We start from the raw sequence: 27,637 nt of genomic DNA, 5'->3' as shown, positions 1-27,637 counted from the left end.
CTTACAGAATATATATTTTTAACCCTGGTTTTTAAAGATAAGTCAGAAACAGAAGACTACACCTGTGACCATTAAATATATATTTTTAACCCTGGTTTTTAAAGATAAGTCAGAAACAGAAGACTACACCTGTGACCATTAAATATTATTTATCTTAAAACGTTCCCAGGATTTTGAGATATATATTGATTGTGTCATTTCGAAGAATCAATGTCATTTATACAAATAATGTTTATGAGCCAGCTAAGCTAGAGAGTCCTAAATGATTTTTGTGAGTCTCGGGCTCCCGGACTCTTCTCAAACTCACACACTGTTGTTATATCTGTATTGCAGTCACTACAGGCTCGTATGCCAGCCAAGCTAGAGAGTCCTATATGATTTTTTGCAAGCCTTGGGTTTCCCGGACTCTCAAAATCACACACTGCTATTAATATTAATTATCTGTATCAGTCACTACAGGCGTGTGTGCAGGGGGTTGAAACTACACCTCCAGCTGCTCACTGTTATTAATTATCTGTATCAGTCACTACAAGCGTGTGTGCAGAGGGTTGAAACTACACCTCCAGCTGCTCACTGTTATTAATTATCTGTATCAGTCACTACAGGCGTGTGTGCAGGGGGTTGAAACTACACCTCCAGCTGCTCACTGTTATTAATTATCTGTATCAGTCACTACAGGCGTGTGTGCAGGGGGTTGAAACTACACCTCCAGCTGCTCACTGTTATTAATTATCTGTATCAGTCACTACAGGCGTGTGTGCAGGGGGTTGAAACTACACGTCCAGCTGCTCACTGTTATTAATTATCTGTATCAGTCACTACAGGCGTGTGTGCAGAGGGTTGAAACTACACGTCCAGCTGCTCACTGTTATTAATTATCTGTATCAGTCACTACAGGCGTGTGTGCAGGGGGTTGAAACTCCACGTCCAGCTGCTCACCGTTATTAATTATCTGTATCAGTCACTACAAGCGTGTGTGCAGGGGGTTGAAACTCCACGTCCAGCTGCTCACCGTTATTAATTATCTGTATCAGTCACTACAAGCGTGTGTGCAGGGGGTTGAAACTCCACGTCCAGCTGCTCACTGTTATTAATTATCTGTATCAGTCACTACAGGCGTGTGTGCAGGGGGTTGAAACTCCACCTCCAGCTGCTCACTGTTATTAATTATCTGTATCAGTCACTACAAGCGTGTGTGCAGGGGGTTGAAACTACACCTCCAGCTGCTCACTGTTATTAATTATCTGTATCGGTCACTACAGGCGTGTGTGCAGGGGGTTGAAACTCCACGTCCAGCTGCTCACTGTTATTAATTATCTGTATCAGTCACTACAGGCGTGTGTGCAGGGGGTTGAAACTCCACCTCCAGCTGCTCACTGTTATTAATTATCTGTATCAGTCACTACAAGCGTGTGTGCAGGGGGTTGAAACTACACCTCCAGCTGCTCACTGTTATTAATTATCTGTATCGGTCACTACAGGCGTATGTGCAGGGGGATGAAACTACACCTCCAGTTGCTCACTGTTATTAATTATCTGTATCAGTCACTACAGGCGTGTGTGCAGAGGGTTGAAACTACACCTCCAGCTGCTCACTGTTATTAATTATCTGTATCAGTCACTACAGGCGTGTGTGCAGAGGGTTGAAACTACACCTCCAGCTGCTCACTGTTATTAATTATCTGTATCAGTCACTACAGGTGTATGTGCAGGGGGTTGAAACTACACCTCCAGCTGCTCACTGTTATTAATTATCTGTATCAGTCACTACAGGCGTGTGTGCAGAGGGTTGAAACTCCACGTCCAGCTGCTAACTGTTATTAATTATCTGTATCAGTCACTACAGGCGTCTGTGCAGGGGGATGAAACTCCACGTCCAGCTGCTCACTGTTATTAATTATCTGTATCAGTCACTACAAGCGTGTGTGCAGAGGGTTGAAACTCCACCTCCAGCTGCTCACTGTTATTAATTATCTGTATCAGTCACTACAGGCGTGTGTGCAGGGGGTTGAAACTCCACCTCCAGCTGCTCACTGTTATTAATTATCTGTATCAGACACTACAGGCGTGTGTGCAGAGGGTTGAAACTCCACCTCCAGCTGCTCAAGCAATGTTTTTTTTTATCAATACATTTTCCAGGGAAACATATATTGACCCCACTGTAAACTTGACTTGCCACAGACTAGAAGACCTATGTGTGTATCCCTATGCTAAAATTCCTGCACACATGCCTGCATTACATTTAAATATACAGAACAAAACACAACAAAAATCAACATAGATACCCAACAAAAAACACAAATATTCATTTTGGGTTTTTTAGAAATTAATTAGGTTATATAATTTAACTGACAGACGTATTTAAAAGTTAGGTATGTACACGTCTCTCTTTCCTCCACTAGACAGCTGACATAAATAGAATAAATAATACACATGTATTTGGCACATAGATAAACCATAGAAGGTATCAAATTATAATCCTTTTACATGGAACTATATGTTTTCATAACCAATATACAATTATTAGTAATACATAATTTTCTATTTACAAGTATTTATACTTTAACATGTATAATATATGTACACTCTCAAAATAACAGTTTAATTCATAACTTTTCATGATACAACAGCAAAAATCGTGACGGGTTATGCCAAATGAACAGTTTGCTTGAAACTTTCTGCATAACTAGTAACCGAGTTATGTACATTTTCAATTCACAGAGGACTATAAACATGCACCCAGGATTGTTAACTTTTCTTTCAGGTAAATACGCTAGTTTTACCAGATGTGTTTACCATGGTAATTATTGAGTCTTCTGTTTCTTAGCATGGATAGTCTTTATAACAAAGCCAGGAATTAAGGCCATCAGTGCGATCGCTGCCAACTGGGCCATCGTCCATAACGTGAAAATATCATCTAATGAACGGATTTCTGATAACATCGAGCCTGTCTGAACACAGATGAAGTTGTATGGCATCAAACCTGTCAAAAAAAACCTAACAACTTTAGAAATAACTAACTAAATAAATAAATGACAAATATATAAATCACACTTTCTTAAATCCATAAAACTTGATATTGCCCTAAACATGGTTATAATAATTTTTAACATAAAAAAATATTTTAAATTCAGCTTTTCTATATCTTAATTAAAATATGTGTATGTTTTTAATTTGCAACTTTAAGCTGTTGTTCTCATATTAAATAGAATTTTAGCAAATAATCTCATGCTATCTCCTTGAAGAAATTTTTTAAAAAAGAAGACAAAACAAAAAGTTTAATATTTTGTAACAAATGATCAAAGGGAAATAACTCTTTCCACTATCTAAAGTTTCAGACACAAACCCTGTCAGGTGACATGTCCATACCTAACCTATACTAACTCCAACAAGGGACTGCAACCACCTGCCCACTACTAGTGCTCTCTTCGTGTGTTCAATTTAAATGAAAACCACATTTTAAAAATTATACACTGAGATACATTGAAATCCTGTTAAATTTCCATAAGACCTTATAAAATAAATCCTACATTTTCATCCTTACTCGACCCAAGAGTAAAGACACACCCTAGTTTTTCTAATGGCTAAAAGATGATGTTTTTTTGCTCAATGTGCAGTATTTTTAATAACTTGAAAATATGAAATAACTTAAATTTTACTCCCAGCCCATATGTAACAAATCTGAATATAAGTCTAGCATTTAATTTATAATGGCCTAACTGACATTAGAATACAAATCAAATTGAAAATTTTAATTTTAATTTTAAAAAAATTTAAAATATACCTGACCTGATCAACTATTTTTTCTGTGGCAATGAAAAAGTAAAAGAAAATAATAAAAATATTTTGCAATGTAGTATGTGTCATATTCTAATATGAAAACTATCTTTTCATTAAATACCAAGAATTCTGTGGAATTAAATGTCTGACCTCCCATAAACTATTCGATGCACTTTATAGATGCAACTATAAACCAAGTTTAATTGATCTAGGACTTATAGTTTGTAAGAAACTGATCTAAACATGAAACTTTAACTTTAACGTAAAATTAACGCAGTCATCAGAAAACTAATACCTTCATCCCGCCTTTTTACTCAGTAAAGGCAAGACAAAACTGAAAACCAAATGATTATGTACCTAAAGGCAATGAAAAATGAAAAGAAAATGATAAAAATATGTTATAGTGTAGTATGTGTGTTCCCGTTTCATACCATGACATGAAAACCATATTTTCAATAGACAAAACTGAAAGCGAAACGATTACGTACCTACTAATACTGACATGAAAACTATATTTTCAATAGACAAAACTGAAAGCGAAACGATTACGTACCTACTAATACTGACATGAAGAACAGGGGGAGAGGCACATTGACGATGGGAGCCACCATGTTCATGAACCAGTTGGGCGACATGGGGAACAAACGTAGAAAGAGGAGGAAGAAAAACAAACTGTCTAGATTCTCTTCAACCTGAAATATAGAACAGAAGAATACAATAGATACACATTATCAGGATTGAATTTGGGGATTTTTATTTAGGATTTTACTGGAATTGGAAAAAATAATATCATATATATATTTTGGGATTCCACCTGATAATGTTGTGTTTGTGACCTAAGATCTGGAAATGGATGTACAGTGAAACCTGTCTAAACCGGATCATGTCTGGGACCTAATATTTATCCGATTTAGACAGGATCTGGTATGTAGAGGGTCACTTTTTAGAATTTATAACATTTGAGATCATGAAACGTGGCCAATTTTGACAGGATTCCAGTTTGTTCAGGGTCCGGTTTAGACAGGTTTCACTGTACCATAAAATCCTATTAAATTCGTAGCCTGATTATGATTTATGTCAAAGACATGTTCATATAAATAATTACATTAATACAAGCAAGTTATTGATGCAAAAGATTTAACATATGTATTCGTTCAATAATTACTTGACATATATTATATTTAGACTGACAAAATCACCACTGAAAAAAGAAAAATGAATGGATGGATAGAGAAATGGATGGATGGGAAAATTAATTAATAAAAGCTTAATAGGACAAATAAACGTACATGTATAATAATTAATAGCAGGTTAAGTTAGAACGAAACAGCTTGAATTAAATCATACAACACCAGTACCTGCCATAGAGCCATTAATCAAGTGGTTTTTGTCTATCAAACTTACCTTGTCTTGAAAAAATTGCACTTTGTTAGGGAAATATTTCACAAGTAGGGATTTCCCGAAAATATTTGACAGCATGTAACAGGTGGACGCCCCGACAGCTGTGAGAAAACAAACAAGCGGAAACCCGAGGGACGTACCGAACACCGAACCAGCCAACAAATTCTGTAAAAAAAAAGCAAAAATGAAGTCAGGTAATAAAGAAGGAAATGCTTTATTTAACAACACACTCAACACATTTTATTTATGGTTATATGGCGTTGGACAAACAGTTAAGGACCACACAGATATTGACAGAGGAAACCCGCTGTCGCCACTTCATGGGCTACTCTTTTCGATTAGCAGCAATGGATCTTTTATATGCGCAATCCAATAGACAGGATAACACATACAACGGCCTTTGTCATGGTGCACTGGTTGGAGCGAGAAATAGCCCAATGGGCCCACTGATGGGGATCGATCTCAAACTGACCGCGCATCAAGCGAGTGCTTTACCACTGGGCTACATCCCGCCCCTGAGTCAGGTAATAAAGTGACTGTCGTGAATTTGCTGCCATTGTTACATGTTTAAATTAACATGCAAACACTGAATTATTTTATTCATAAAGACACAAGCATCAACAGATTTTATCTGTACATGTTAGCAAGAACTTGGTTTATTTCAGTGGTGCTCAAAACATTGTTTAAATTTTTTGTTTAACTTTCTGACTAAGAGATCCTTTTTAATGTCTAAACTTACATTTTAAATGCATTTCCAGAGCTTGAACTTAACGGCAGCATTGAAGTTTGTTTGTTTGTTTGTTTTGTTTAACGACACCACTAGAGCACAATGATTTATTAATCATCGGCTATTGGATGTCAAACATTTGGTAATTTTTTACATTCTATAGGAAACCCGCTACATTTTTTCATTAGTAGTAAAGGATCTTTTATATGCACCATCCCACAAACAGGATAGCACATACCATGGCCTCAGGCGAGCGTTGTAGGATCGAATCACCTCAGTGGATCCATTCTCCGACTGGATTTCCCCGTCCCAACCAGTGTACTAAAGGCCGTGGTATGTGCTATCCTGCCTATTGGAAAGTGCATAAAAAAAGATCCCTTGCTACTAATGTCAAAATGTAACAGGTTTTCTCTCTATGACTATATGTCAGAATTACCAAATGTTTGACATCTAATAGCCAATTTTTAATAAATCAATGTGCTCTAGTGGTGTCATTAAACAAAACAAACTAACTTTTTTAAAGTCCCATGGCTTAACCACTACACCACTAATATTTTCATAATGTATTCATTAAAAAATTTACATTTTACATAAGAATGAAAATGAGACAACTGTTTAGAAAAAGTTATGCATTATGTTAACAAGCACCCCTCCTGTAATGCATCCCATAATAACCGCCCCGCCCTCCCCCAACCCTGAGAATTAATTAACAGTTAAATAGTCCCCATACATTACAATAACTGTCATCACAAAGTCAATAAACCTTACTAGAATCTGCAAAAACATGACTACCGGTAACAATAACATTCAGTCCTTTGTCATATTTGACAGAGTTTTATAAACTTTGTAATCATTGTTAGTTTATGTATAGATTTGTTTTATTTACAAGCTGTAGTACTATACCAAATGACATCTGTTCGGGTCAGAGTTTGAAGAGTTCCTAACTTTACATAGAGCATTAAACCCTCTCTGCCCTCTAAAGGTAGTACTAAACCAAATAACTTCTGGCTGGATCAAAGTTCGAGGTGCACCGAACTTTTGATAGAGAAGTGAACACCACAAGTCCTGTGATTGGTTATAAATGTGAGTGTGTTAGTTGTAAAAAATAATAGTTTCATCTGGGTAAAAAAATATATGTGATTTTATTTCATCTAGTACCAATGTGTCAAGTAACCTTGTGCTTGAAACATGTATGGGGTACCTGTAAAAAAAAGTACTCGAATTTTGTGCGGAACTAGGGTAGTCATAGATGCTACCCGTTATCTCAGAAACGAGCAGCTTGACACCCAATTTTTTCTGATTCACTTTAAGTGTAAGGGGTGGTAGTATTTATATCCGTGGCGTTTATGTCGGTTGATACACTGCAGGTAGGAGTTTTAGCCACATATGTTACTATTGTCGTCTATGGGATTTGATTTGGTAGTATACACCCTAAGCTTGTCAACATATACACTCACATGAAGAAGAGAAATGTTTTATTTAACGACGCACTCAACACATTTTATTGACGGTTATATGGCATCAGACATATGGTTAAGGACCACACAAATATTGAGACAGGGAACCCGTTGTCGCCACTTAATGGGCTACTCTTTTCGATTAGCAGCAAGGGATCTTTTGTATGCACCATCCCACTGACAGGGTAGTACATACCACAGCCTTTAATATACCAGTCATAGTGCACTGGCTGGAACGAGTAATAGCCCAATGGGCCCACCAATGGGGATTGATCCCAGATGGACTTTGCATCGAGCGAACACTTTACCACTGGGCTATGTCCCATTCTTACACTGGTATGCTGCTAATAAAGCTGGCCTGACCCACAGAACTAACTAACAACCACCGGTAGTAGGGAAGTATGGTGGGTGGTTACAAGTGGGCTATGTCCCATTCTTACACTCGTATGCTGCTAATAAAGCTGGCCTGACCCACAGAACTAACTAACTAACAACCACCGGTAGTAGGGAAGTATGGTGGGTGGTTACAAGTGGGCTATGTCCCATTCTTACACTCGTATGCTGCTAATAAAGCTGGCCTGACCCACAGAACTAACTAACTAACAACCACCGGTAGTAGGGCAGTATGGGGCTGGGTGGTTACAAGTGGGCTATGTCCCATTCTTACACTCGTATGCTGCTAATAAAGCTGGCCTGACCCACAGAACTAACTAACTAACAACCACCGGTAGTAGGGAAGTATGGTGGGTGGTTACAAGTGGGCTATGTCCCATTCTTACACTCGTATGCTGCTAATAAAGCTGGCCTGACCCACAGAACTAACTAACTAACAACCACCGGTAGTAGGGAAGTATGGTGGGTGGTTACAAGTGGGCTATGTCCCATTCTTACACTGGTATGCTGCTAATAAAGCTGGCCTGACCCACAGAACTAACTAACTAACAACCACCGGTAGTAGGGAAGTATGGTGGGTGGTTACAAGTGGGCTATGTCCCATTCTTACACTCGTATGCTGCTAATAAAGCTGGCCTGACCCACAGAACTAACTAACTAACAACCACCGGTAGTAGGGAAGTATGGTGGGTGGTTACAAGTGGGCTATGTCCCATTCTTACACTCGTATGCTGCTAATAAAGCTGGCCTGACCCACAGAACTAACTAACTAACCGGTAGTAGGGAAGTATGGTGGGTGGTTACAACCACCACTGGTAGCTAGGGAAGTATGGTGGGTGGTGGGTGGTTACAAGTGGGCTATGTCCCATTCTTACACTGGTATGCTGCTAATAAAGCTGGCCTGACCCACAGAACTAACTAACTAACAACCACCGGTAGTAGGGAAGTATGGTGGGTGGTTACAAGTGGGCTATGTCCCATTCTTACACTCGTATGCTGCTAATAAAGCTGGCCTGACCCACAGAACTAACTAACAACCACCGGTAGTAGGGAAGTATGGTGGGTGGTTACAAGTGGGCTATGTCCCATTCTTACACTCGTATGCTGCTAATAAAGCTGGCCTGACCCACAGAACTAACTAACAACCACCGGTAGTAGGGAAGTATGGTGGGTGGTTACAAGTGGGCTATGTCCCATTCTTACACTCGTATGCTGCTAATAAAGCTGGCCTGACCCACAGAACTAACTAACTAACAACCACCGGTAGTAGGGAAGTATGGTGGGTGGTTACAAGTGGGCTATGTCCCATTCTTACACTCGTATGCTGCTAATAAAGCTGGCCTGACCCACAGAACTAACTAACTAACAACCACCGGTAGTAGGGAAGTATGGTGGGTGGTTACAAGTGGGCTATGTCCCATTCTTACACTCGTATGCTGCTAATAAAGCTGGCCTGACCCACAGAACTAACTAACAACCACCGGTAGTAGGGAAGTATGGTGGGTGGTTACAAGTGGGCTATGTCCCATTCTTACACTCGTATGCTGCTAATAAAGCTGGCCTGACCCACAGAACTAACTAACTAACAACCACCGGTAGTAGGGCAGTATGGTGGGTGGTTACAAGTGGGCTATGTCCCATTCTTACACTCGTATGCTGCTAATAAAGCTGGCCTGACCCACAGAACTAACTAACTAACAACCACCGGTAGTAGGGAAGTATGGTGGGTGGTTACAAGTGGGCTATGTCCCATTCTTACACTCGTATGCTGCTAATAAAGCTGGCCTGACCCACAGAACTAACTAACTAACAACCACCGGTAGTAGGGAAGTATGGTGGGTGGTTACATATGGGCTATGTCCCATTCTTACACTCGTATGCTGCTAATAAAGCTGGCCTGACCCACAGAACTAACTAACAACCACCGGTAGTAGGGAAGTATGGTGGGTGGTTACAAGTGGGCTATGTCCCATTCTTACACTCGTATGCTGCTAATAAAGCTGGCCTGACCCACAGAACTAACTAACAACCGCCGGTAGTAGGGAAGTATGGTGGGTGGTTACGAGTGCTCTATTTACTGAATTAAATTTGGTCTCATGTACAACGTGTTCCTTTATTTCTTTCCATCACCATCAGGCTTTTTGCCAGAAAATAATTTGAGGGTAGATAATAAAAACAAAATAGACATAAGTGCCGATACCAGGTGGTTATGGGTTTAAAATATTTTGAAACTGAACACCGTGTTTCATTAGCTTTGACAAATTTTAAAGGCGCACACCCTAGTTTTAATCCATAAAAAATAGCCACTAAGTTTAATTTACAAACCTGTAACTCATTTGGATAAACTTACAATAGAGTGAAAGAAGAGTATGTGATGTAAAAACGGAAATATCCTTAAAAATAGACTAAGACTCGAATCAATAAACCGCTACTTCTCAGATGCATGTGTGATTTTAAAAATATGAAAAATGCAATTTTTGGTACTACAAACAACAGGATGACCAGAAACACTTTGGTTGTACGGAAATGGATAATGTAAAGAATAAAATATAAGTAATGTTTGATTTCAATGATCATAAACGACTCTAATGGTGAAAAATATGCTGTAGTGTTTAAAAACTCGGGTCTGACCCTTTAAACAGCAGTTTTCTTACTATCATTTATCTAAAAATAATGAAAATATATCCATCAATTTTCTAGATTTTAGTGTATGTACTTTTACCCTCTGGTGGAAAACCTGACTATAGATTGTGAACTTTTGTTGTGCGCTATACTTTGATATATTTCATTTTATTTTCAACTTATTTTCGTGTTCATATCCAATTAAGGTTCAAGCATGCTGTCCTGGGTACACACCTCAGCTATCTGGGCTGTCTGACCAGGACAGTGGGTTAGTGATTAGTTGGTTAGTGGTTAGTGAGAGAGAAGAGGGTGTGGTGGCCTTACACCTACCTATTGTGTTATTAAGAACTCGCTCTGGGTTGGAGCCGGTACTGGGCTGTGAACCCTGTACCTACCAGCCTGTAGTCCGATGGTTTAACCATTGCACCACTGAGGCCAGTTTTGGTATATACATGCATGTTGTTTTTATCACTGACAGAACTCTTTAACACAGACGACCAGTGGACCTTGATTACACCTGCTACACAAACTCACACCTGATAACATGCACTGCTCACACACATGCTGTGACATACAGGTGTTGTCAAAACTGGGTCGAAGTTCAAGTTTGTTTTGTTATTATTAGAGCACACTGATTAATTTATCATTGGTTATTGGGTGTAAAACATTTGAGAATTCTGATACACCACTAGAGCACACTGATTAATTTATCATTGGTTATTGGGTGTAAAACATTTGAGAATTCTGATACACCACTAGAGCACACGGATTAATTTATCATTGGTTATTGGGTGTAAAACATTTGAGAATTCCGATACACCACTAGAGCACAAGGAATTAATTTATCATTGGTTATTGGGTGTAAAACATTTGAGAATTCCGATACACCACTAGAGCACACGGATTAATTTATCATTGGTTATTGGGTGTAAAACATTTGAGAATTCCGATACACCACTAGAGCACACGGATTAATTTATCATTGGTTATTGGGTGTAAAACATTTGAGAATTCCGATACACAACTAGAGCACACTGATTAATTTATCATTGGTCATTGGGTGTAAAACATTTGAGAATTCCAATACATAGTTTTTTGGTTAGTTTGTTCTGTTTAATGACACAACTAGAGCACACTGAGTAATTAATCATTGGCTATTGGATGTCAAACATTTGAGAATTCCAATACATAGTCTTCAGTTAAAGTTTGTTTTGTTTAACAACACCACTAGAACACACTTATAAATTAATCACTGGCTATTGGATGTCAAACATTTATGGTAATAATTCTGACACAGTCTTCATTTAAGTTTGTTTTGTTTAACGACACCACCAGAGCACTTTGATTATTTAATCGCCATCTATTGGATATAAAACATTTGATAATTCTGAAACACAGTCTTCTTGTATTTAACGACACCACTAGAGCACATTGATTAATTAATCATTGGCCATTACATATAAAACTACACAAAATATTTGAGAAAACCGCTACATTTTTCCATTAGTAGCAAGGGATCTTTTATATGCACTTTCTTACAGACAGGATAGCACATACCACAACCTTTGACATTCCAGTTGTGGGGTACTACTTGGGATGGAAAAAAATATCCAATGGGTCTGCTTAAAGTGGTTTAATCCTAAAATGTAGCTTAAGTGAAAACAAACAAAAAAACTTCAGGAGCCAAGGATAGCAAAATGAAGCAAGCAACCATTCACTCAGCCATGAAGGGTGCATACCACCAAATCAATTCCCACAGATGACAATAGTAACATATGTGGCTGAACACACAACAGATAATACCACAACGGTTTATCCCTCACCCTTAGAGTAAATCAGAAAATATGAAGCAGCTGCTGCTTTTAGAGTTAAGGGAAATGTTTTTGACTGCTATTGTTCGAAACAAAAACTGTTATTTTATTTTTAGTAGGATCTTGCATATGTTTCAAGCGTAATGGTAGCTGATGCATTGATACTACTAGTTGAAAATAAACTACAGTAATTTACTGCCAGATAAAACAACATTTCATGACAACAAACACTGTTACATATCTCACCAATGGCAGGTGTGGTCTTACTTAATGTGGCATTTCAAGTAAAGTGCACTTTGAACTTTGACCCGGTAACATGCTATTTGGTATACTGCTACCTATAAATAGTGAATAACCTCAATGACACAAAGTTTAAACCATCAGCAATATATACTAGATTTGTATCTCAGTATCGACTCACACTTAATGCAAAACATTTGACACGTTTCGGTGCAATAATTATTTGACCGTCAGTGGACCCATTGGGCTATTTCTCGTTCCAGCCATAGCACTATGACTTGTATATTAAAGGCTGTGGTATATGCTATCCTGTCTGTGGGATGGTCAGTGGCGTAGGCAGGATTTTGTATTGAGGGGGTGGGGGCCACCTGTGTAGTGGAATATGACACAGGAACCTTTTTAATGTTATTAATAAGCGAAAAGGTAAATATTTCCCGGGATTTGGGGGGGGGGGGGGGGGGGCATGGCCCCCCTGGCTACACCACTGGGGATGGTGCATATATAAGATCCTGTCATTACAAAATCACTGAAATGTGTGAGTGTGTGTTTGTAAAGTTAAATTTTGTTTTGTTTAACGACACCACTAGAGCCCATTGTTAATTAATCATCAGTTATTGGATGTCAAACATTTTATATTCTAACATGTATTCTTTAGTGAAAATCCACTAGTTTTCCATTGGCAGCAAATTATATTTTATATATACTTTTCCATACAGGACAGCACATACCATGGCTTTTTTAATCAACGGCTTTGATATACACTGGTTAGGATGAGGAAAACCCCCAATCAAAGAATTGATTCAGTGAGTGGAATTAATCCTATTCATTAATAGCTTCATACAAAGTGAACCAGTATATATAAGAACAGGGAAAATTTATGGAAATAATCCATTTCCGTTAAGCTACTTAATAAATAAATGAGTTGTCTTGGCCTCCTGTGGTAAGCATGAAAATATAGGCCTGTGAGAAATGAAAATCTGCGTAAATTGGTCACACAGAAATAAATCCATGTAACCCATTTCCTTGTTGTGTAACCCGTTTTATATCCATGTAAATGACGATAAAAAAATTTGCGAGAACAAAAAATAGGTTATGCAAAATTAGATTTGTGCGAACAACGAACGAATTAAACGACTGTTCTCGCAATTTTCAGAAGCCTGGGAAGAAAAAAAGAAAGAAAAGAGAATGAAGCAGTACAGACATTATAGGTAAAAAAAAATATGGTGGAACTAACCAGAAAGACTGATCCGGGAATGGCGAAGGACTGCTTGTAGAGATAGGCACATATAAAGAGAATCATCACAGACACCGCATGGTCTGCCCGGTACTGCTGGAGGAACGTCGCGATGCCTTGAAGGTCGTCAATATTTGTCGGAAACTTCAGGTTTGAGCTGAAAAGATACATTATACAATTAGGGGCCGTCCCTTAAGTGTGTACACTCAGAGAAGGAAGGGAGTTTCAAACATCTGGGCATTCAGGAAACATTTTGTTTTTAAAATATTGATTAGTAATTACTGTTTAATGTTTGAAAATTGTGTAGCGATCTCTGAAACTTGCATAGTGAATCGCAACGTGATACTGATCAGTATGTTGCCTGGCATTACATATGAACAGTGTACAGGGGGAGGGGGAGGGGGAGGAGGGTTTGCTGACAGAATGATGTATGCCAAAATTATTGATGTAAAATATATGCAATCCAAGCTCCTAATTGTACTCGATGTACTTTTCAATATAGAATATAAATGTACTCCTGCACATGGGGGGAGCTGGTAATATGATCAAATGTATATAAGTGTACATGAGGGGAGGAGTTAAAAAATCTATATATACATTATGAATGGCCTCTAAATCGATATAAAAATGTTTACATTCTGATTTTAAATTAAATCATTGGAACATCACAATGTACAATCTGTATTGCACCATAACTGGTTACAGTTGTTGAGAAGTGATCACATTCAGGGGGATGGGTGTAGCCTATATATATATATATATATATATATATATATATATATATATATATATATATATATATATATATATATATATATATATACTCTTCAAAAGAAGAAACGCAAAACCACATTGTCGTAACATTTGGAGAATTGATTTAATTATTGAATGGTGAGTCCGATAATGACCAAATGTTGCAGGATTGTTCACAATTCACTCTAGTCCATTGTGAGTAAGTGATAGGACACACCACCAAGGTCAAGGTCATCTGGAGTCAATACCGGGTGTGGCCTCCGCGTGTGTTGACAACTACCTGGCACCGCCTGCCCATTGAAGCAACCAGAGTACGGATGACGTCCCGGGGGATGGTGGCCCACTCGGCCTGCAAGGCTGCTGCCAGCTCGGGCAGGGTCTGGGGCTGTGGTTGTCGCTGTCGGTCCAACTCGTCCCATAGATGCTCAATTGGGTTCAAATCCGGTGATATCGATGGCCAAGGAAGGACATTAATGTTCTGTAGGAAAGCCGTTGTGAGACGTGCTGTGTGAGGCCTGGCGTTGTCATGTTGGAACACTGCGTTGGCGTTGGCCATAACTGGAACGATGTGTGGCCGGAGGACCCCGTGCATTCAGGTTGCCCTGCACGTGGACCAGGTCAGTTCTGCCAGTGTGTGAGATGGCTGCCCACACCATGACACTACCCCCGCCGAATCTGTCCACTTCCTGCACGCAGTTTGCCGCATAACGTTCACCACGACGCCTATACACGCGACATCTTCCATCATGACGTCGGAGCAGAAATCGGGACTCGTCACTGAACCACACCTGTCTCCATCGCAGTTGAGGCCATTGTCGATGAATCTGGCACCACTGCAGTCGGAGTCGACGGTGTTGTGGTGTTAAGATGACACCTCGAACTGGACGTCTGGCACGAATTCCTACCTCACGTAGGCGGTTCCGTACGGTCTGGTCGGATATCCTGCGCAAACCTGGTATTGCTGCGGCTGTGGAGGTGGCAGTAGTCAATCGTTCCCGAAGGTGGCGTACCCGGATGTAGCGGTCCTGCCCGGGGGTAGTGACCCGTGGTCGACCGGATCTAGGGAGGTCACGTGTTGATCCATGTTGCTGGTAACGGTCCCACAGTCTGGAGATGGTGCTTGGGGACACATGGAATGCCCTGGCAACGGCCGTTCTGGATTCGCTTGCGTCTAGTCGGCCGATGGCATTGTTTCTCTGCGGTTCACTGAGACGTGGCATGTCCTGGAATGTCAACTGTCGGCCAGATACAGAGGCCAAGCAAGCGAACACCCTGCACTTTTATACTGTCGGTGTTCATGTTGCACGTGCAGACAACGCACGTGCAGTGGTGACATGGTTTGCACGTGGCTGCGTTTTTGCGAATATTCACATTTTGGAACTTTATTGTACAGTAGCTGCGTTTTATCGAATGTAACCGTGGGAATGTGTTTGGGACATGCAATGACCTTATATTCACAAAGCATGAACCGGTAGGAAACATAAAATCGGAGTTATAACCCATTTGTACCCTTTTGCGTTTCTTTTTTTGAAGAGTATATATATATATATATATATATATATATATATAGACACACACACACACACACACACACACACACACACACACACACACACATATATATATATATCCACCACCCACACAAATACAATATTATCTAATCAAAGTACAATCTATGCATAAGTAACAGAATGTTAAACAGGAAACATTATGTTTTCAAAATTTTGATTAGCCACATTTCTAGTCTATTGAAACTTGAATAGCAAGTACTGTTTAATGTTTTAAAATAATGTGAAGATCTCTGAAACTTGCAAAGCAAATTACCACACGATACTGAAAAAAATGTTCTCTGATGTAGCAGACCCAGCTGACATGAAATACTGATTATGGTGCTTCCCGCTACTTCGATGTGATCACCGATCAATTCTAGATATGATTGTAACTGTTTCGGAACATTAAATATTTAACAACAAATTTATTAATAAAAATAATCAACATAAACATTTAGTGACAAACTATAAAGTTGATAAGATATAAACTCATGCGTGTCTGTTTGTAAATACACTCGTGCACATTTGAGCTTATAGATGTATATATAATATAAAATAATTTTTAACAATAAAACAAAAATTATAAAGTCATAATGATTAAACAAATAAGCTTTAAAAACCTACCTGTCTCCTTATTTATATATGTTTTATTTGGAACAGAGAATAAAATCACAATAATAATACATTTAAATAATTAAACAAATAAGCTTTAAAAACCTACCTGTCTCCTTATTTATATATGTTTTATTTTGCAACAGAGAATAAAATCACAATAATAATACATTTAAATAATTAAACAAATAAGCTTTAAAAACCTACCTGTCTCCTTATTTATATATGTTTTATTTTGCAACAGAGAATAAAATCACAATAATAATACATTTAAATAATTAAACAAATAAGCTTTAAAAACCTACCTGTCTCCTTATTTATATATGTTTTATTTTGCAACAGAGAATAAAATCACAATAATAATACATTTAAATAATTAAACAAATAAGCTTTAAAAACCTACCTGTCTCCTTATTTATATATGTTTTATTTTGCAACAGAGAATAAAATCACAATAATAATACATTTAAATAATTAAACAAATAAGTTTTTAAAATGTGTCTGCCTCCAAGTTGATATTTGGAAAAGATTTAACGACAAAGCATAAAGTCATAATTATTACATGAATTAGTTTTTAAAATCCCTGTTGATGTTTTGGTATATTTTAGGACAGAGTATATAGAGAATAACTAGTTAATGACGAAGGATATTTGCTTTATCCTGTGAAGGTAAGAATGGGAAATTTTTTGATCATATGTCATTAACCAGTTATTATCTTTATCCTGCAGACCATAAAAATTAAATGGAAAAGCTATTAATTCTGTTATTTCAGCCACATTGTACGATGACCCAGAGGTCAAATGAGCGATTCTGTAATATAACTATGCGTTTGACATCATATGCTTGACATCCAAAGTCATATCCTCCTACTCTCGGTATATGACTTTGCTTCATCCGTCATCGTAATCTGTCAACAGAAACAGCGGTTGCAGAATAAAAAGTCATAATAACTGATTTAAATAATTAAATAATAATTTAAAAAATAAGTTTTAAAAATGTATCTGCATAAATGTTGTTATTTGGAAAACATTTAATGATGAAGCATAGAGACATAATAATTACAGGAATAAGTTTTTAAAACGTACCTATCTCCCTGCCGATGTTTTGGTATATTTTGCGACAGGGCATAAAGTCCATAAGTTGCTGCTGCAAATATCACAGGAATCCACAGGACTGATCTCGCACTAGGCGGCCGCAGAGGAGCGGTTGGTGCGGACGTAAAGCTCCCCCCACAGTTTTCACTTCCACCACTGGTTCCATTCTCCATGGGAGTAGTTTTCAAGTTCTCCATAACTCCCTGTTCTACTGGTGGGTTCTCCATAACTCCCTGTTCTACTGGTGGGTCCTCCACTCACAACAGTGAGCCGGTCCACTGGGCATGGGCATGATGCATCTCACAGAACAATCAGTCAATGAGGAGTCGAGTCCAGTGGAGTCGCTGTCTTTTGTTCTGTTTCAAGAAGAGTACAAAGTTTATCTGTTAATTAGATCAGCTGCTGATAACAACAATTATGTAGGTTACTTAGTTACAATCAAAAAGCAGGGTGACATAAGGGCTGTTCCAATAATCATGATAGGGGTGTGGAGGTGGGGTGCAATGGAATGGAATGGAAAATGGTTTAATGTGCACATTCAGAGCAAGCTGTTGTAGTACACGCCTGTCCTGGGCACAAGTACCGGCCTCAGCCGGTTCCTCCATCCAGGACAGGAAAGTGGGGTGCAATTTATAGGTTACTTATTTATAATCAAAACACTGGATGACAAATTATGATGAGGGGGGTGGGGTGGGGGGAGGGATAATATAAATTAGTTACAAAAGCCAAGATAATAACTAGGGCTGTTTAGAAAATCATGATGGGGTGTTTGTGGAATGGGAAGGGGTGGGGGCAAATAAGGTAACTTAGTTACAATAAAAAAGCAGGATGACATTTAAGGACTGTTCCAAAAACATTTATGGGGTGTGGAGGTTTGTAGAAATGGGGGGGGGGGGGGGGGGGGTAATATAAGTTACTTAGTTACAGTCAAAAAGTAGAATGACAAATAAGGGCTATCCCAGAAATTATTAAAGGGAGTGTTTGTACTGAGTAGAAGGTATAATAATGTAAAAAGTTTCTTTTAAATTTTATTTTATTTAACATCGCCACTAGAACAAACTGATTAATTAATTATCGGCTTCTAGATATTAAATTTTCAAAATTTAATCTTTAGTTAAAAGTTGTTTAAAGAACTTCAGTATAAGGATTCACAAAATCATGAAATTCTGCTAAATTAGCAGCCTGGTTACAAACTACAGTGAAACCCTTGTAAACCAGGACCTGTGGCACCATGTAAAAAGTCCACTTTAAGGAGTATCCAGTTTTGAGAGGTTATGTCATCTACTGATTTTAGAAAAAGAGACCTTGAAAAAAATACAGTTTTAAAAGAAGTCAAATTTATAGGATCCTGTTTTAAGGGGTCTCATTGTACACATATTTAATTTTACAGATGTGGCGTCTATTAGAAAAACAAGTAGCACCACCCCTCCATGTTATTCTGGAACAGCCCCTTAATAATTGTGAAAACTGTGATGACAGATAAAGTTAAACAAGAGAAACTGTTGTTAAAAATGTAAACAACACTACTGCATGTGACTTTTGAGTAGCAATATCAGAATTACCGGTATATACATGTACATGAATACTGTATTATAATAATTAAACAAATATTCACAGTTAAACAGTATTATTAAAAATTAAAATGACAAACACAAAAAAAGCACTGCTAAGGTTTCTGCCAGAGGATAGTGAGTAATAGTACGTCCCCTAAAATGTTGAGAAAATGAATAGATATATTTTAATAATTTTTAGATAGATGATAGTAACTGAACTGCTGTTTAAAATATGTCATAGTACATGAAATGCAGTGTCAAAAGCTTTCAAACCCATAACCACCTAATAGGGAAGGAAGGACATGTTTTATTTAACGACGCACTCAACACGTATGTGCGGTTATATGGCGTCAGACATATGGCGTCAGACCACACAGATATTGAGAGAGGAAACCCGCTGTCGCCGCTTCATGGGCTACTCTATTTGATTATAGGGGCGAGTGGTACAGTGCTCGCTCGATGCACGGTCGGTGTGGGATCGATCCCCGTCAGTGGGCCCATTGGGCTATTTCTCGTTCCAGCCAGTGCACCACGACTGGTATATCAAAAGCCGTGGTATGTACTACCCTGTCTCTAGAATGGTGCATATAAAAGATCCCTTGCTGCTAATCAAAAATGGTAGCCCATGAAGTTGCGACAGCGGGTTTCTTCTCTCAATATCTGTGTGGTCCTTAATCATATGTCTGACGCCATATAACCGTAAATAAAATGTGTTGAGTGCGTTGTTAAATAAAACATTTCTTTCTTTCTTTCTTCTTCTGTAAATGTCTGTTACAAACTGCCACAGGGACCATCTTTAAAACACATCAGTACATTTACTTATTGGTAACTGGTAGAGCTGATGCCATATAACCGTAAATAAAATATGTTGAGTGTGTCGTTAAATAAAACATTTCTTTCTTTTCGATTAGCAGCAAGTGATCTTCCCATAGCAGGTCAGTACACAACACAGCCTTTTTCATTTACCAGTCATAGAGCACTGGGTGAGATGGTGAAATCCATCGACGGTGATAGATCCTGTAACCCATCACATCTCATGCAAGTGCTCTACCACTGAGGCTACATCCTGACTGATCCAAAGTTTGAAAGATGCATTTATTAAACATATATTGATTATTAAATAATAATTAATATTAGCACTTTGATGGACAATCTAGCAATTTTTAAATAGTACTGTAACATTTACTAATCACCAAATTAAAACTAGATTAAATTTTGTAGTCACTGTACATAATTTTTTTTAGCAATTGGCTAATTCGGGAGTGGACAGGATGAGACATAGAGAATATTTCAAGTTTTTTTTGTCAAATATGATTTATATCTCATCGAGTGAAGTTTACAATCATATCTCACGAGTCGCGCTTGTGTGACAAGTGTGACATGATTGCAAACTTCACTCGATGAGTTATAAATCATATATGTCAAAAAATATGAAATTTTCTATTTATTATATAACTTTTGCCAATTTACCTTTATTTTTAAAATGCCAGCAGCAAAATAGTTCCAGCTATCTTACAGTGAAGATAACACTTTCTACAGTGACAATAATACATTTTAGAGTGAAATAGTGAAATTTTCACTCTAAAATGTGTTATCGTCACTGAGTGACTAATAACACTAAATGTTATATAATAAATACATATATTAAATGATAATTAATGGATAATCTGGCAATTTTTAAATAGCAACATAACATTTACTAATCACCAAATAAAAATTGTGATATAAAACATGAATGGAAATGAGGGCATATCTTCTCCCTCTGGTCCAAGGTCCTTGTTTAGGTTCAAAAAGTCATAGCAGATATTAATAATCATGACCTATTGCCTCTATTTTAAGGTGTGAAAATTACTTATCTATATTACATAGAAACTAAACTAGACCGGCTTCGGTGGCATCGTGGTTAGGCCATCGGTCTACAGGCTGGTAGGTATTGGGTTCGGATCCCAGTCGAGGCATGGAATTTTTAATCCAGATACCGACTCCAAACCCTGAGTGAGTGCTCCGCAAGGCTCAATGGGTAGGTGTATATCACTTGCACTGACCAGTGATCCATAACTAGTTCAACAAAGGCCATGGTTTGTGTTATCCTGTCTGTGGGAAAGCGCAAATAAAAGATCCCTTGCTGCTAATCGAAAGAGTAGCCCATGTAGTGGCGACAGCGGGCTTCCTCTCAAAATCTGTGTGGTCCTTAACCATATGTCAGACGCCATATAACCGTAAATAAAATGTGTTGAGTGCGTCGTTAAATAAAACATTTCTTTCTTTCTTTAGAAACTAAACTGTAAACTAAATGAGTTATCAAATGCCGTGTATTAATGCATGCTAATGACCCACTTAAGCTTAGATCTCAAACATACATTAATTTAAAAAGGTTTAAAACCACTAGAGTTATCCATTAATCATTGGCTATTTGGTTGTCCTTTGTTTTTTTGTTGGAATGTCACCACTAGAGGTAACATTGATCCATTTTTATGAACCTGTCTGTGGCATTGGCTATGGGGCACTTGGTTGAGAGAATAAGTTCAAGGGGGTTTCATTCTTTGATAATTTTTACATTTAGTGTACAGAGACAAATTGAAGCTTGTTACAATTTTTTCCATAATTAGCAGCAAGGTACAAAGTATATGTATCTTTTATACGCACTTTCCCACAGACAGGATAGCAAAAACAATAAATGTTTATGAACCTGTCTGTGGCATTGATATACCAGTCATATGGGGCACTGGTTGGGAAAGGGGGAAAATAATGAGAGAATAAGTTCACTGAGGGGGTTTAATTCTACATTGAAGGTAACACAGACAAATGTTTTACAGACTGAGTTAGATCCCCCCCCCCCCACACCCTCGTACAGTAGACAAATTAAGCATAAAAATATATACTAAATTAGAAATTTGTTCATTTAATGTTATATTATGCACATAATTTTGGTTTAACAACAGTCCTGCACATTCTTTAAAAGTTTGTTTTGTGTAATGACACCACTAGAGCACACTGATTTATTAATCATAGGCTACTGGATTTCAAACATTCTGACGTAGTCTCAGACTCTTAGAGAGGAAACCCACTGTAGCAAGTGAGAGGATGCAGTTATACATATGTGCACTTGGTTTACACAGGACCACACAATGTCCCACAGCACTGTTTGAAGTCATGGGGCAAAACCCAATGCAGAGAATGGGTCCCTTAGCCGACGTTTGTTAGATCTTATAGTGCAAGAGCACATCAGCCAAATAATTTCAAAGATTCCAATGCCCAATAATTTTCATTTTGCTAATGTTATTTAATAAATGCTACACCACTCCTGGCTAGGGATTTTCAAAGCTATCTGAGCACTATGAAATCGTAAAACTATCATAGGCTGTGACATCACTACAGCACACGCCATAGTAATGTCATAGCTTATGATGGTTTTATGATTTCACAGGACTAAGACAGCTTTGAAAATATAGGCCCATACCTCTAACTATTACAAGAAAGATAGTTTCATTCTTGTTCACATATAAAATGTAGGACATCTTTTACATGGTAATAATGGGTTACACAAAAACAAAATGGATTATCTCAACCCATACATAGTTTATGCTGATTTACAACTCTGAGTATTCAATTAAGGTTCAAGCACACTGTCCTGGATATACTTTTATATCATTTGGGCTCTCTGTCTAAGATGTCCAGTGGGTTTAATGGTTAGTTGTTAGGAAGTGATAGGAGTCAGGGTAGTGGCTTTACACAGGGATCCCTAATCAATTTTTAAAACTCACTCTAGGTGGGAGCTGGTTATATATTGTCTTTGGCCGTATACAAATGTAAATTTACAAAAAATCACCAATTGGTAACTAGGTCTCCAGGGATTTATCCAAGATATTTAACCAGGGTTCCATGTCTGTTGGCATTGGGAAAATTAGTGTCAATGTTTCTGCCAGAAAGAAATTTTTGGGTATGGAGCTAATGAATTGAATGCAACCACAGTCAATAAGGGGTATGGGGGGCCTCCCCCAGAAAGAAAGTGGGTTAAATTTAGGGTTAGGGTTAAGAAAATCATACATTAATGATACGAGTAATTAACTTTGTCAAAAGATTAACTTTAAAAAAAAATGTACAAAAACAGTTGGATATGGTGCCATACCCGTTTTACCCTCTGGCAGAAAACCGAGTGTGAGCAAATCGTACTTGGGATGTTTTCAGCCCACTAAATAATATAGTACACCACTGTTAAATTAATTTATTAGAACAGACATAATTAAATACATATTTTGGGAATATTTAGTACAGAAATAGGGAATTTTCAGAGCCCCTTCTTTTTGGGAAAGGGATTATATGTTCGGACACACAGATCCCCTGGATAAATCCCTGGTCTTGAAGTTCTTTACCAACTGATTGCTACTGTATATCTTTAAAATTACAACTAAAAAATTATAATCAAGTAATTCGGAGATAGTCAAGAGTCAACTGAAGAGTAAAGTTTCTTTTGTTTGGAGCACATTTATTAAGTAATCATCTGCCAACGTCAAACATTTGGTAATTCAGACACGTAGTCATCAAAGGAAACCTGCTACATTTTTCCTAATACAGCAAGGGATCTTTTATATATGCACTTTCTCACAGACATGAAAGCACACACCACAGCCTTTGTCCAGTCGTGGTGCACTAGTTGGAATGAGAAAAACCCAGTCAGGTGAATGGATCCACTGAAGTAGTTCAATCCTGTAAAGCAAGTACCTGAAGCGAGCACTCAACCGACTGAGCTAAATTCCCCCCCCCCCCCACACAACCCGTCAACTGAAGAGATTCAAGGAATTCTGTAAAAGCCTGATTGTAGTGATAACCCAAATAGCTGGTTGGATGAGTCTTCTCAACATAAAAAATTTGCCCGCCATTTTAAATTTGCTAAATAAAGGGAAGCAACTTGCCCTGCACATTAAGAAAAGTACTGACTTAATGTGCACACTGCACTAATCCAACTTGGATTCACTAGTTAAGACATGTTTTAAAACAACTTGTGAGATAAATGATACCTGAAAATAAATGAAGGTGGAATCACAGAGTGGGCAATCATGTGGCCTACGTCATGATATAGGTCAGCAAGCTTTGTAATTCTTGCGACAGAATGTGCCGAAGTTTAGCTGAATGTGGGTGCTGTTGGATTTCTTTCTGTAGTGTGTGTATTAGTGATTAATATGTGGATTTTTTTTAATCAAGTAGCTCGAAAATGATCGATGTAAAGATATCCTCGTTTAATTGCAAACCGTGCGACTAAGAGGAAATGGCTGGTGCACATGCTCAGTCATGTCAGGCTATCAATTTAACGACATTAATGTTTACCTTGTTCAATTTAGAAATAAAATGTATAAAAAGGTAAGTACATACTCGCACGTTATCCCTGTTCCACCAAGAATTGCACCAGGTGGTAAGAAGGTAAGTACATACTCATGTTATCCCTGTTCCACCAAGAATCGCACCAGGTGGTAAGAAAATGCCATTTTAAAAGCATTATCGAAAACCGTACTGTGACGTTATCAACGTAATGGCAACAACACAAAATCGGCTTTTTCCGCGAAAACAGTCACATGACGTGAAAGCGACTGTCCAGACGTGATCAGTCATTACTCAATCGGCAGTGCTAGCAGATGTGTTTGGTTGTGTGGATTCCATCGTGCACCTGTTGCTGTTAAGGCCTGGATTAGCATTGCATTCAGTAAGATTCCAGGGTACAAATTTGCTGTAATAATACATTTCATTGTGCACAAAACTTATTCTTACTTTCCCCCCGCATTTTAAAGGAAATTTGTTTTAAGTGTATTTCCTTAACAAGAAGTTATTGTTGTGTCAATGATCGAACATGCACAGACATTACAAAATACCGAGAATTAAAATAATACAGTTTTTGATTTCGTACGGTTTTCGACATTTGGCAATATTTGATGTCAAACATAGGATTGTTATGGTATTAGGATACATATCCAAAAGCTTACCGCCCCATGCAGAGCCGGCTCTGCCCAGGACGGTCATGTGACGTGTATGGGTCATTGCAGTCAGCGCTACACGGGACGGCGCTACCCAGTACGTTCATTATGTGTGCTACTGGTTGTGTTCTGTCAGTTTATATCAGTATAGACCTACAGATATATCAATATTTCCTTTACTGTTAATGTGTTTTTCACCGTATCTAAGTATATAAAATACTAGACCGCCCTGTGTAGGAACGTCCTGTATAGAGCCGTTATCACTATATATATATTTTTTTTTTTTATACTCACACACACACACACGTTATACATATGCACATATATATTTTATTGATTATTATTCACAATATACATATATTTTCTTTATTATTACCGACTTCCCCCCTCATATCTCAGTACACGTGTAGACAAACAACAACTGGTAACCATTCACTGCCCCTGCGTGTCTGTAACCTCACTGTGGTGCAGGGGTATAACATTCTCTTTGAGAATGGCCAATACAGCACAAAACTGAAGTTTTGAATAAAATTCAGTATCCGTAAAATTCGGTGATATTTGTGTTTTTGCACAGTTCTTTACACTGTTTTTGTTTAAGTCTTGAATTTTTATATTGATGTTGATCATCACTTTATTTATTTGCATTACCATAGTTTGACACCCAATAGCCGATGTATTTTTCGTGCTGGGGTGTCGTTAAACATTCATTCATTCATTCCATTCACTGCAGCTATACTATAGACCGTCCTGTGCAGAACCATGCTGTGTAGGAACGTCCTGTACAGAGCCGTCATCACTATATAAATTAGCCCGAGTACTCTGACTGTAAGAGAGCTAGACGGACATTTGGACATAAACACGCTCTCATTACAGTCAGAGACCAACCTATGTCTTTTTTTGGCAATTCCTGACTACCAGACGGTAGGCAACGAGTCCCGCTCTAATACCACAACAATCCTATGTTTGACGTCAAATACCTTTACATCAATCATTTTCGAGTTAAGTGATACCAAAAAATCCACATATTAATCACTAATACACTTACTACAGAAAGAAACCCGACAGCACCCACATTCAGCTACGCTTCGTGACACTCCGTCGCAACAATTGCAAAGCTCGGCGATCTATTTCGAGACTGGGCGATTCCGCCTTGTGCAGCAGTTACAGGGGTCGTCTTATAAGAGGAGGCAGTACGTAGCACATACTTTTGCCGTATCCTGTCGATAACACCCCAAATGTATCCTTCAAATTCAAAATGGAATCAATAATGTGTAATTGTTTTGGTTTAATGACGTAATGAAATCCAAATTCATCCAAAACGGCATTAGCCAACTATTCCATGTTGTAACTTCGCTTGATATGAGACGGCCCCTGTAACTGCTGCACAAGGCGGAATCGCCCAGTGCGCGATCACGTGGTCTACGTCTCGAAATAGATCGCCGAGCTTTGCAATTGTTGCGACGGAGTGTCACGAAGCGTAGCTGAATGTGGGTGCTGTCGGGTTTCTTTCTGTAGTAAGTGTATTAGTGATTAATATGTGGATTTTTTGGTATCACTTAACTCGAAAATGATTGATGTAAAGGTATTTGACGTCAAACATAGGATTGTTGTGGTATTAGAGCGGGACTCGTTGCCTACCGTCTGGTAGTCAGGAATTGCCAAAAAAAGACATAGGTTGGTCTCTGACTGTAATGAGAGCGTGTTTATGTCCAAATGTCCATCTAGCTCTCTTACAGTCAGAGTACTCGGGCTATATATAAATATAAATATATATATATATATATTTATCTGTTAATGTGTTTTCCACCATATCTAAGTATATAAAATAATAGACCGCCCTGTGTATACCCACAATATACTATATATTTTCTTTATTATTACCGACTTCACCCCCTCATATCTCAGTACATGTGTAGGAACGTCCTGTACAGAGCTGGTACGGTTTTGGTCCCTTATGGGTATTAGAGTGGGAATCTTCGACTACCGTGTGGTGGGCAGCGATTGCCCGAAAATTACATAGCTTGGTGACTGTAGGGCTGAATATCTGTCCAAATGTCCATCTAGCCCATCAACAGTCAGAGTACTCGGGTTATCATCACTCTTGATGACATCATGATCAGTTGCGAACAATATTTTGAGCTGGATCATTTATTCCCGTGTTATTTCATCATATTCAATATTGCTGCAGTTCAATAAAAATCGGAAACTCATTTTAATTCAAGAAATATTCCCTAAATATTGAACTTAGACTCTTAATTAACATACTTACGTCGAAATTGCACCTTTTTCATAAGCAAAACATTTCTACGTCTGTTACAAAACTCTCCTATAAAAGAGAAAACGTTTTGTTTGCCATACACGAATGTGGCATTTTGCAACACATATGATTCTATTTATAAAATTCATTACATAATAACTATTGCTGTATAATAAACCAAGCAATC

At 38.1% G+C, this 27,637-nt stretch overlaps 1 protein-coding gene across 1 annotated transcript; it reads right to left on the bottom strand.

Annotated features, from left to right (window-relative positions):
- Positions 1–655: 655 nt before the first annotated feature.
- On the bottom strand, positions 656–27,593 carry LOC121387436 (transmembrane protein 41A-like). Its single transcript, XM_041518550.1, has 6 exons — positions 27,463–27,593; positions 17,666–18,030; positions 13,666–13,822; positions 5,185–5,346; positions 4,334–4,472; positions 656–2,983 (listed from the first exon to the last, which is right to left on the bottom strand). Exons 2-6 carry the CDS (start codon positions 17,899–17,901, stop codon positions 2,805–2,807), a joined length of 873 nt encoding a protein of 290 aa, XP_041374484.1. The 5' UTR covers positions 17,902–18,030; positions 27,463–27,593; the 3' UTR covers positions 656–2,804.
- Positions 27,594–27,637: the final 44 nt, after the last annotated feature.

Source organism: Gigantopelta aegis, chromosome 13 (assembly GCF_016097555.1).
Source record: "Gigantopelta aegis isolate Gae_Host chromosome 13, Gae_host_genome, whole genome shotgun sequence".
NCBI classification, from domain to species: Eukaryota; Metazoa; Mollusca; class Gastropoda; order Neomphalida; family Peltospiridae; genus Gigantopelta; species Gigantopelta aegis.
The sequence above is the reverse complement of the archived record's forward strand: the minus strand, read 5'-3'. Positions and strand labels throughout refer to the sequence as shown.

What these genes read in the sequence shown, in the direction of transcription:
- LOC121387436 (XM_041518550.1), bottom strand. Translation starts at nt 17,901, where the DNA reads ATGGAGAACCCACCAGTAGAACAGGGAGTTATGGAGAACTTGAAAACT. An exon ending in TTCCCGGATCAGTCTTTCTG is followed by an intron (nt 5,347 to 13,665) that starts GTTAGTTCCACC and finishes TTTTTTTTACAG; the next exon opens with AATTTGTTGGCTGGTTCGGT. An exon ending in CTTCATGTCAGTATTAGTAG is followed by an intron (nt 2,984 to 4,333) that starts GTACGTAATCGT and finishes TTTTTTTGACAG; the next exon opens with GTTTGATGCCATACAACTTC.